Here is a 12,381-nt window from a genome sequence, read left to right on the forward strand (position 1 = left end):
AATGTCATAGAACATAGAACACTACAGCACAAACAGCCCCTTTGGCCCACAAGTTGCGCCGATCACATCTATACCTACTAAGCCATAGACCTATCTATAACCCCCAATCCCATTAGATCCCATATACTCATCCAGAAGTCTTTTAAAAGACCCCAGCGAGTTCGCCTCTACCACCACCGACAGCAGCCGATTCCATTCACTCACCACCCTCTGGGTGAAAAACTTACCCCTAACATCTCCTCTGTACTTGCTTCCCTGCACCTTAAATCTGTGTCCTCTCGTAGCGACCATTTCAGCCCAGGGAAATAGCCTCTGAGAATCCACCCTATCTATTCCTCTCAACATCTTATAAACCTCTATCAGGTCGCCTCTCAACCTTCGTCTCTCCAGGGAGAAGAGTCCCAGCTCCCTCAACCTATCTTCATAAGGCATGCCTCCCAATCCAGGCAACATCCTTGTAAATCTCCTCTGCACCCTTTCAATAGCTTCCATGTCCTTCCTGTAGTGAGGCGACCAGAACTGCGCACAATACTCCAAGTGGGGTCTGACAAGGGTCTTATAAAGTTGTCCAAGGGTACTCAGTATTCTGAAAGGATACATAAGAAGTAGTGGGAGGTGGAGTTGCTTTATTGGTTAAGGATGATATCAAAGCTGTATTAAGAAATGATATGAGCACTTGGGACCAAAATATTAAATCAGTCTGGGTGGAAATAAAAAGCAAGGAAAGAAAGCCCTTAGTAGGAGTAATTTACTGGAAGTACTTCCGAACCAGGGCATAGCACAAACCAGGATATAATGAGGATTTGTGAGTAGGGTGCAATGGTAATTATGGGTGATTTGAACATGCATATTGACTGGATTAACCAACTTTGTAAGGGTAGCTTCACAGGAAGGTTCATAGAGTGTATGAGGATTTTTTCTTAGAGCAACATATCATGGAACCAACCAGACAACTGGCTACCTTAGATTTAATATTATGTAATGAGGAAGGATTGATAAATAGAATTGTAGTTAAGGAAGAAATGATCACAGCATGCTAGAGTTTCAGAGTCACATACTAGAGTTTTAGTGTTAACCAAAGATAATTTTACTGGCCTGAGGAAGGAGTTGGCCCTGGTGTACTAGGCAAAACATATTAAAGGACAGAACAGTGGCAAATGTTTAGAGAGATACTAAATAATTCTCAATTAAAATATATTCCTGATGGATCTGTATCCGTGTTTGTTTGCTATGTAAAATATAAGAAAATTTTCAATAAACATATTAAAAAGTATATATATTCCTGAGAGGAAGATAATTTGTAAAAAGATGAAAAATCATCCATAGCTTAACAAGGAAATCAAGGACAACACAAATGCAAAAAATTAGGACATATCACACTGCAAATGTTAATGGCATTCTGGAGGATTGATACAACTTTAAACATCAGCAAAGGTTACGAAAAGCAAAATTAAAGAGATAAGATGAACTACAAAAGAAAACTAGCAGAAAACATAAGCACTGATACTGAAAGCTTTTGTAAGTATATAAAAAGAAAAAGAATAGTGAAAGTAAACATCGGCCCTTTAGAGGATAATAATGGTGAGATAATAATGGGAAATTTAGAAATGGCAGAGGCACTAAACCAATGTTTTGTCTCTGGTTTCATAGCGGAAGTTAATAATTTTCCCCAAAACTGCAGTTAATACAGAGAAACTTGATGAAATTACTGTAACTAAGGAAACGATATTAAGTAAACTGATAGGATTAAAGACAGATAAATCCCTGGGGCCTGATGGCCTGCACTCTAGACTATTAAAGGAGCTGGCAGCAGCGATAGCGGATGCATTAGTTATGATATTCCAAAATTCCCTGGATTCTGGAAAGGTCGTAAACACAGTAAGAAGTCTCACAACACCAGGTTTAAGTCCAACCAGTTTATTTGATAGTAATCCCGTAAGCTTTCAGAAACGGTGTTTCTTCGTGTGTGGAAGATTCTGATCAGAGAAAGACATATAAAGACACACATAGTTTACAGAATACTGATTAGAATGCAAGTCTTTGCAGCTAACCTGCTATTCAAGTCTTAAAGATGCAGACAATGTGAGTGGAGATAGCATTAGCATAGGTTAAAGAGATGTGTATTGTCTCCAGACAGGACAGTTAGTGAGATTTTACAAACCCAGGCAAGTCATGGGGGTTACAGATAGTGCGACATGAACCCCAGATCCCGGTTGAGGCCGTCCTTACGTGTGCGGAACTTGGCTATCAGTCTCTGCTCAGCGACTCTGCGCTGTCATGTGTCGTGAAGGCTGCCTTGAAGAATGCTTACCCAAAGATCAGAGACCGAATGCCAGTGACCACTGAAGTCTTCGCCAACAGGGAGGGAACAGTCTTGTCTGGTGATTGTTGAGCGATGTTCATTCATCCATTGTCGTAGCATCTACATGGTCTCCCCAATGTACCATGCTTTGGGACATCCTTTCCTGCAGTGTATTAGGTAGACAATGTTGGCCGAGTTGCAAGAGTATGTGCTGTGTACCTGGTGGATGGTGTTCACATGTGAGATGATGTCATCCATGTCGATGATCCGGCATGTCTTGCAGAGGTTGCTGTGGCAGGGTTGTGTGGTGTTGTGGTCACCATTCTCCTGAAGGCTGGGTAGTTTGCTGCGAACAACGGTCTGTTTGAGGTTGTGCGGTTGTTTGAAGGCAAGAAGTGGGGGTGTGGGGATGGCCCTGGCGAGATATTCGTCTTCATCAATGATGTGTCGAAGACTCCGGAGAAGATGTCCGCTCCGGGGAAGTACTGGATGACGAAGGGTACTCTGTCCACCATGTCCCGTGTTTGTCTTCTGAGGAGGTCGGTGCGGTTTTTCGCTGTGGTGCGTCAGAACTGTTGATCAATGAGTTGAGCGCCATATCCTGTTCTTATGAGGGCATCTTTCAGCACCTGGAGGTGTCTGTCACGATCCTCCTCATCTGAGCAGATCCTGTGTATATGCAGGGTTTGTCCGTAGGGGATGGCTTCTTTAATGTGTTTAGGGTGGAAGCTGGAGAAGTGGAGCATCGTGAGGTTATCTGTGGGCCGTGAGATGCTGAGGTGACTGTCCTTGAAAGAGATGCATGCGTCCAAGAATGCCATCAGTGTTATTTTGTTCCTACTTTCCATTACCTATTCCCTATACATGCTTTTTATAGGACCAATATGCACTTTGTTAACTCTTATTTAAATATCCATAGATACCCATGGTGTCTTGTCTTTATATTACTGGCTAGTACTTTTCCCCCATACTTTAGTTTTTCCCTTCCTACCGATCTTTTTGTCATCCTTTGATGTTCTTCATATTCTTTCCAGTCTTTTAAGTTAATGAGCACAGGGGCCAGTCTGAACAAGAAATAACAAGGAATGGGCATGTCGCTGATAAGGCGTGCGATAAGAAGACAAAGCTATAATATTCATACTCCTTATGGAGCAACAAGAAATTCTCTGCTAATGTAAAACAATACAATGTAACAGCTGTTATGAACTTTGTGAGTGGATGTGTCAAGGGAGAACAGTATATGACTGGCACAGCACACCAAGCGTCCATGGTCTCTTTAAAGCTTCCCTCTAACACAGGTGCCAATAACCTTGACAGTAGGTCAGAACAATCGCGTGTTGCAATATCTGCTGAGGACTATTTGAAACATTCAAGTATATATTGCCTATATTTCTTACTGACAGGATCACTTTCACAAGTCGTTATCCTAATTCTATTATTTTTCAATCTCACCCCAGACTGAAAACAGAGCTATATATTTATAATGAAACAACAGAAATAATTAAGCAGAAATCCTGTATTCTGTGTGGGTAGCTATAATTGTTCAAAGCATTCCTGGCAGTTCCCGGTATGAAAAAGGGCAATCTTGGACCGAGTTGGATTTCAATGTTAGGAACTCTTTATAGAAAAACTCGTTTTAAATAGGCAAGGTTTGATGATACGATGACCTCCTGGTGTGACCTACCTTATTGGTGTTTGACCCATGCACATTTGACCCTCCCAGTTAAAAGGGCAAATGCTAACATGGAAAAAATCAGCCTGTGCCTATCAGGCGCTATTTTTAGTTGGAACAACTGTCAGCCACGTCAGGAATCTTTTCACAAGCTGTCTCCAAACTAAACTGATGCACAGTCCCAACTATCTCCTTCGATCGACTTCTGCCCTGTCCCCAAAAAACACCTCAATCATTTCAACCTCTAACTCCGCCAAGGCCGAGAAATAACATCCAACATCCCACCTGTTGGCTTGGGATAATAAACAGAAAATAAAAGCCTGCAGCAGTCTTTAAAAACAAGAGCATCCGCCAGTTACAGGTAAGAATCTTAAAAGTTTTGCTGTTGTCTAGTGCTATGGTCGGGAATCCAGTGGCATGTTTGAGGAGTTGAACAAACCGAGCGGATTATTGTCCCGCTTGGGTATGTGTGTGTTTGGTGGTGGAGGTGGGAGTGAAATGAGGAGTCTCACACAGCTCAAGGAGAAAGTGATATGACACTGTTCCAAAGGCCCACTCCATTTGGAGAGCTGCAATTAGAAAGGTGACCCTTTGTAGCTCTGGCTTTGTTGGCCTGATTTACTTCTCGGAGTTGGACAAGGGCTCGGAGATAGTGAAAGAGCCAGGTTCAGTCCGGTGACTGTGACGTGACTGTCCTAAGAAAGCCATATTGACCTTTCAGCAGCACTGACCCTCTCTCTCTTTCTGGAACAGCCTGCCAGGCTGCCGCAATTTACAAACATTGGTGTCGTGACTCACCCACATGCAATCCGCTCCAGCCTCCAATGCTTATTCTTAGGAGATGATTCCCCTGTTGTTAATACCGTGAGCATCAAGCAGCCCCTGGCCCTGTGCACAGTGTCCCAGGATGTTAACACGAGGATCGTGAATACTGGGATTCAGTATTCAGTGAGAGTTAACTGTGGGGATGTCTACAGCAGTTTTCTTTTGCATTGTACATTCCTATATTTCAATAAATGCCATCCAAAGGATAATATTATCCCACCTCATCTGGTTGAGATTTTAGTGGTACACCATATTCGCTGGTTGTGAACTGCCATAGAATTTGTTCCCTCTCTCTTATAAGTTATATTTTGAAATAACACGTAATCCTTGCAGCAGGAATATCTAATATGTCTAGCTTTAGTTCGTTGGATATCAGGTTTATATAAGGGAAAACATGTTTTTCAAATGTTTTCAGACAGTACTAAGAATATCATTTTAGTGTCTATTAAAGATTCACTCAGATCTGAGCAAACGGAGAGAGGCTCAAATGTTTATGTTCTGTGTCCCTGTAAGAGGTATCTAGGCAACATTGAAATGGACACTGAAAGATTATCCTGAGAGCGGCCATTAACGATGCTAAAGCGATAGATAAGAGTTCATTTCGGCTCTGTACTGTACTTCTTCCATATTCTGGATGTTTGGATTTAATTGCCTTTTCTCGTTTCTAGCGGGAAATCAAGCTTCCCTCTACACAATGTCCAAACGAAGCTCCAATGTCAAATCTATTCAGGTGAGAAGAATATTACTTAGAACTTGGAAGTTGGTATATTGTTAGGTGTTCTGTGTCCAGAGGAGGGAGATGGCATTATGACTACCCTATCTTTTGCTGTCTCATCCGGGGTCATCATTGACTGGCACAATTGCCACTGGATGTTAACAGGTTGTTTTATCTGATCCAATTGCAGGCTAACATAAACATCCCCATGGGAGCCTTTCTGCCTGGAGCTGGACATCCCAGTAAAAGAAAAGAGTGTGTCTCAGAACCTGATGTGGTGAGTGAGAAAGTGAAGAAAATAAAACAAAAAGTCTACTTGCCAATTAATCATTACTCCCTTCTTATGCAGTATAAACTGTTGTTCCCTTTACAGTTGGTATTCTTTGAATATGTCCTGATGAGTGCAAACTGTAAAGCTTTGTTAGCTTGTATATTTCTTTAACTCCTTCCATGAGTTCAGGACTCCCCAACACACTTTACAGCTAAATAAGTATTCCTTTTTGAAGTGTTGTACTATTGTAATGTAGCAAACACTATAGCCATTTTGCAAGCAGCAAGGTCCCACAAGCAGCAATGTGACAATGATCAGATAATCTGTTTTTATTGATAATGGTTCATGGATAATAATGAGCTAGAACACTGGGGAAGAATTCCATAGTCTTCCTCCTATGGGTCTATGAGATCTTTAACATCCAACTGAGAGGTGAGACAGGACCCCCATACCAACCAAATGACAGAATCTCTGACAGTGCAGGACACCCTCAATGCAGCTCCATTTTGTCAGCCTACATTTTGTGCTCAAAATTCAAAACCCACAACTAAGAGGTAAGTATGCTATAAGTGAGCAATACTGATGACTACTGTGGAACTATACCAATAGCTAAAAAGTGGTAAAAGATGGTGTGTTTCAGAATTACCCAGAACTGCTAAAACAATGCCAAGAAATAAAATATAATAGAAGATTTGACCTCACTATTATTCACTAGTGTGAGAGAACATGGAACTATGCACACCTGGATTGAACAAAGCCTTCTTTTTAATCAACAATTTTAATGTGTGTAACCTCACTGGGCTGTTGTCAGGAAAACCTCATCCCTTTGCAAAATACTGTCCTGTATACGTTCAGAAAAGAAGTTGCTACAGTTTACAGAATGAAACATCCTTTCAGAGAACTTGTGCACCAGTACAGGAAAGAAAGACATGCATTTATAAAGTGCAGTTCATGGCCTTAGAATGGCTCAAACTGCTTTCCAGCCTGTGAGATACTTTTAAAGAATTATCATTACTATAACACAGGAAACATGGCAGGCAATTTGCTGATTGCAAGTTCTCACAAACAGCGATCAGACAGTCTGTTTTACCAAAAGCTTGTATTATATATTATCTTTAATGTAATAAAATGTCCCAATTTGTTTCACAAGACTATCATAAAAGTTAACAATACGCCACATGAAGAGATATTATAGCAGATTATCAATAGCTTGGTTAATGATATAAGTTTTCAGGAACATTTTTAACGAGGAAAGGGAGGTAGAGAGGCAGTAATCTTTAGGGCAGGGATTCCAGTAGAACCTTGGCCGTTGAAGGAATGGCCACCAATGGCGGAGCAATCAAAATTAGGAATGTTCAAGAGGTCAAACTTAACTAAGAGAGCAGATATCTTCGAGGGTTGTGGGGCTGGAGGAGATTACAGATTGCGGCAGGGAAAAGCCATGGCGGGATTTGAAAACAAGTATGAGACTTTTAAAGTTGAGACATTATTCAACTGGGAGCCAATGTAGGTCAGCAAACACCAGTGATGGATAACAGGACTTGATACAAATTAAGTCATGGGCAGCAACATATTGAATGACTTTGTGTTTATGGAGAGCAGAACATTGAGGTTGGGGGGGGGGCGGTGATGGCAGGGTGTGGTCAGCCAGGAGTGCACTGGGACAATCAAACTGTAGAGGCAACAAAGGCATGATGAGGGTTTCAACAGCAGATGGGCTGAGGCAGGACAGAGTTGAGCACTGTGAAAGAGATGAAAATAGGTAGTCAGTGATGGTGTGGCTATGTGGTTGGATGCTCATCTTGGGGTCAATTATGACACCAAGGGGTTGTGAACAGTCTGGTCGATCTTCAGCCAGTTGACAGGGAAATGATAGAGCCATTGGCTGAAGTAAAGTTTGTGGTGAGAATATAGATAGTTGGAGGAAATTTATGGTCATCCAATACTGGATTTAGGATAAGCAATCTGATTATGTGGACAGTGGAAAGGTCAAGCGAGGTGGTCGTGAGCTAGAATTGTGTGTCATCAGTGTACATGCTTGACATTGTGTTTTTGAATGATGTTGCCAAGGAGCAGTTCATGAATGGGAGATCAGAGAGGGATAAGGAATGATTCTTGGTGGTCATCAGATATAATTGTGTGGGAGTGGGAAGAATAGCCAAAGTGGGTGATTCTCTGACTAGGATTAGACAGATAAGATTAGAAGCAGGCAAGTGTAGTCCCATCTAGCTGAACAACAGTGAGGAATCATTCAAGCAGGATGATGAAGTGGTCAACCATTTCAAAAGCTGCAGACAGATAAGGAAGGATAGGTTATCTTTATCTCAGCCGCATAAAATATTTTTTGTGCCTTTAATAAGAGCCATCTTGACATTGTGGCACAGCAAGAATCTGATTGGAGGAAATTAACTCCAGGAATGATGCCTGTGGATTTGAAAGTTGAAGGACTTTGGAGAGGAACGGGAAGTCAAAGTTTGCAGTGCCAGAGGGGGTTGTCAGGAAAACCTAAGTTGATGACTACAGATTTTCATGAGAGGGAATCAGTACCTGAGGAGAAGAAATTGTTAATAATGTCTAACATGCTAACATAGTAGCCTGGAAGGACAGGAGCAGGATGAGAAATTGGATGGTCGTCAGTTTAGTGAGTGTATGGTCAAAGGATAAGAATGTCAATCTCATGAACAAGATGGTCTCAGAGAGGTCATGAAAGGTGACACTAGATAAAGGAGCAAGATCAGGGCTAGGAGAAGATGAAACCTTGGAGATGTTTACCCCAGTGGAAAGGTAGGGAGGTGGCAGAGACAACTGATTGGCTGGTCTCAATTTTAGTGACCAAGAAATCCACAAACTCATAGTACTCATTGTTCAAGGTGAGAATGGAACAGGCGAAAGAAGTTTAAGAAAACAGTATGGCAAAGCAATCCAGGCTTATTTTTGCATTCCAGGATAGTCCGCAATACTGAGCAGTTTTGGCAAGTGAGTGTGTGACTTGATAATACTTTATGTGGATCAACCAGATCTGGTGGTGAATGGGCTAAACCATCTTTAGTGATGTGAGTTGAGGGATGAATATTACCCCCTGGGAAATAGTCCCCATTTCTTCTTTGAAACAGTGCTAGAAGAACTCACCTCATCCAAAAAATGCATCTCTGGTAGTTCACAACTCTCTCACTTCTGCTTCGGATTATCAGGTTAGATTTTGTGTTCAGATTTTTTATATCTGGAGTGGCACTTGCTGGGACAGAGGGTGGGAATTCTTCCACTGAGCCTCACACTATTCCAGGATGCAAAGCCTTGAATTCACAATCTTCAGTGATGAGGGCACTATCAATGCAGCAAAGCTGGAATGTAAGCATTGTTTGTGGATTGACATTTAAACCAGAACGAAACAGGATGTGGGGTAAGGTAACACTGTATTCTTTTTTGAAGTTTGGTAATGGTTTCATTTGATACAGGGGGCTTGCAGTAAATCAGAGGAAAAGAAAGAATTGCCTGGAGCAGTGAAGTTACCAGGACCGGCAGTCAACCTCAAGCAACTTCAGGATGCCAAGAGTGACCTTAAATTTGTCCCCAAGGTTGAGTAAGAGAGATATGGTCTCAGCTTCAGAAATGTCTATTACAATTGACTTTCAGTTTGAGCCAATACGGCTTATGCAGAATGGCAATGGGCAACTCACATAGCCCAACATTTTATACAGATTTTCCAGCTTTGATAGGATGAACCAATGATTTGTACAAAACATTTCCTTTGCTACTGTTAATCTCCAGTACTGTAATATCAGTTTTTGCCTGCCACTCATACTGTTTTCTTAAGAATGTAATTATAAAATATTATATTATAAAATAATTACAATTTATTAAACTAGAAGTCTTGTTAAACTGAAAACTTTACTGTTTGATAAATCATATATTATTAAAATGTGTGGGCATTAAATAACTGAATGTTTTAATTAAGGATGTTAAAACATTGCACTGTCTTCCTATGCTGTTATAAAATGTAGTTTCAGAAAAAGTTGTCAGTTATGGACTGAGTTCTCATCCAAAATTTATTTCTTGGAAGCAAACCTAATGAATATGGCACAGCAATAAACACTGTGCTCAAAGCCCAACTCCTACTTACATTTCCATTTATTCAATGTGGTGAGTGTGGACGCAGTTCATGTTACGAGACATCCTAAACACATCATCACCAGTGTGATTATTGGGATTATTTCATATCATGACTGTGACATCTATTTAAGGACATGAACTGTTCTAGTAATCATAAAATAACCATCCCACACCACAGGTCATTAGTGTTAGAGAACTAGGAGCTTTCCGAACTCTGTTAGAGATTAGAGGCTGATTTTAACATGGCCTCCCATGCAGAAACTACGCACAAGCTGAGTTAGAATTGCACAGGTGATACTTCCCTGTTCCACTCTGCCTCACTATTTACTGGGACCTTCCCTAGATGATCCTAATGCTGGCTCGGAGCAGTCAGGACCCTCATAACTATACAAATCCTGGAAGTACATAGGATCCTGATGCAACTTTGATGGACAACAAGGCAGAGTGTGGGTTGTGCATGTTCTACTGAATTGTACCAGCTTAAGAGAGAGTGGCTCAATAAAAGGTAAGTGAAAAAATATTTCTGTGAAGCCTGGAGGTACTGGTTGGTGTGTATGCCAGTATCTGTTCGACTAATGCTTATTTTACAGCCTACTGAATTTTACTGGCAGCCTATGTTTCAAGGCATCTTGTTGATTACTCATTGGTGTTTATATAGCACAAGCCTTAAGAGGCATTTCTGTAAAGGTGAGAAGCCCGTATGTTCAAGAGGCACTCTGGGAAGGAATGTCCTTTTCTGGAAACAAGTGAGGGTGGAATAGCCCCTTGTGTTTGTGTTTAAACTTTGCAAAAGGCAATACATAATTTTGGTGAATAGATCATTGGATGAAATGTAGCAGCAATATTTCAAGGAGCATATTTATCTGCCCAAGAAATGAATGTTTGAGTTTATTAAATAATTTTAAATTACATTTTTATCTGATGAAGGCAAACTATGAAAAATAAAGTCATCTGAAAGAGAGCTTGAAATGGATGGGAGTTTATGCCCTCGCTCTTCCCGAAAGTGTAAAATCCCACCCGAGGTCAATGGACCTTTCCATTGTCTACTCCTTGCCTGTTCTGATTCCCGTGGTGGGCGGGGTGGCATAATTCCAGCCGCGAGCGACTTTACTTGTCGGCTATTTTTCATAATGTAATAAGGAAATCACAAGTTTCCTTGCCCTCTCTGATTCAGTTTCGGTAAAATCAGCTGTCATCGGTAAGAAAAGTATATCAGGTTAATTCTTTACATTTTTGAGACATCTGTCTCAGAGGTGCCCTGGTGTGAATGTAACATGTTTCAAACTTTACTGCAACCAAAATGGTGAAAAATGTATATTTGCATTTATATACTGCCTTCCACAAGCTCGGAACATCCCTAAGCATTTTACAACCACTGAATTACTTTTGAAGTGTAGTCCCTGATTTATATGGAAAATAGTTTAAGACAGTCCAGTACCAGGATTCAATACAGTTGAACACATCCATATAGACTGTTATAACTCTCTAAATAACTCTATGCTTTGATACATCATATATGACAAACGTTACCGTAGGGAGGTAGTGATGTAGTGATATTGTTGCTGGATGAGAATTCTAGAGACCCAGGGTAATGCTTTGGGAGCGTGAGTTTGAATCCCAACACAGCAAATGGTGAAATTTGAATTCAATAAAAATCTGGAATTAAACATTTAATGATGACTATGAAACCATTGTTGATTTGTCATAAAGACCCAACTGATTCACTAATGGCCTTATAGAAAATCTCACTGACCATCACCGGTCTGGCTGATTTTGTGACTCCAGACCCAAGCAATAGGTTGACTCTTAAATGCCCTCAGTGATAAACAATGAATGTTGACCTAGCCAGTAACACCCACATCCCATGAATGAATAATAAAAAATACAAAGTGGTCATGGGTTAGGTCACTTAAAAAAGTAAACAAAGCCAGGCAAATTGCATATCAAATAGATGTCTGAAGGAACAAAAACATTTTTACCCATAGACATTTAAAATATTTTTGACTTGCCATTTTTCACTTCCCTCCTGAAGCATTGGTTCATCACTGAAGTGCAGTTCGGTGAATGATGATCACTATCTAACCTTTATTCGTGTGTCAATAACGACAATGGGTCCAGCAGCCTATCTGACATAGTGGAGGGGTGAATGGAGACAACATGTATAATTCAGATCTTTTTGTCACTCAATGTTCACCTGAGTGTCATTGGATAACAATCAAAAAAGGAACTCAGCAAAAATTGTGAACAAACCAGATTACTTCCCTGGTCCCCCCACAATTCAGCAGGTAAACTTACTGGGTTCAGTAGGGTATAAATTTGTTTTGGACGGCATTGCAAAAAAGGTGATCATGAATTGCATATTTTACAGTCAATTCAATTTTCTTTACCATTGTGGTAAATGGGGGTGCAAAATGAGTTGCTGATTTACTATCACTTATATTGTATTATATCTAAGTAGAATTTATGCCATTGTGAACTTGGGGAAA

The 12,381-nt window shown here is 40.7% G+C and overlaps 1 protein-coding gene across 2 annotated transcripts; it reads left to right on the forward strand.

Annotated features, from left to right (window-relative positions):
• Positions 1-4,109: 4,109 nt before the first annotated feature.
• Positions 4,110-9,894, forward strand: smpx (small muscle protein X-linked). 2 transcript variants are annotated; one of them, XM_080203991.1, is made up of 4 exons: positions 4,110-4,335; positions 5,468-5,529; positions 5,705-5,791; positions 9,241-9,894. In XM_080203991.1, the coding sequence occupies exons 2-4, from the start codon at positions 5,494-5,496 to the stop codon at positions 9,367-9,369; spliced, it is 252 nt and encodes an 83-aa protein (XP_080060117.1). In that variant the 5' UTR covers positions 4,110-4,335; positions 5,468-5,493; the 3' UTR covers positions 9,370-9,894. The 2 variants fall into 2 exon arrangements, with proteins under 2 accessions (XP_080060117.1, XP_080060118.1); XM_080203992.1 differs by lacking the exon at positions 4,110-4,335 and adding an exon at positions 4,899-4,922.
• Positions 9,895-12,381: the final 2,487 nt, after the last annotated feature.

Source organism: Carcharhinus amblyrhynchos, chromosome 15 (genome assembly GCF_965287045.1).
Source record: "Carcharhinus amblyrhynchos chromosome 15, sCarAmb.v2.hapA, whole genome shotgun sequence".
Taxonomy (NCBI): Eukaryota; Metazoa; Chordata; class Chondrichthyes; order Carcharhiniformes; family Carcharhinidae; genus Carcharhinus; species Carcharhinus amblyrhynchos.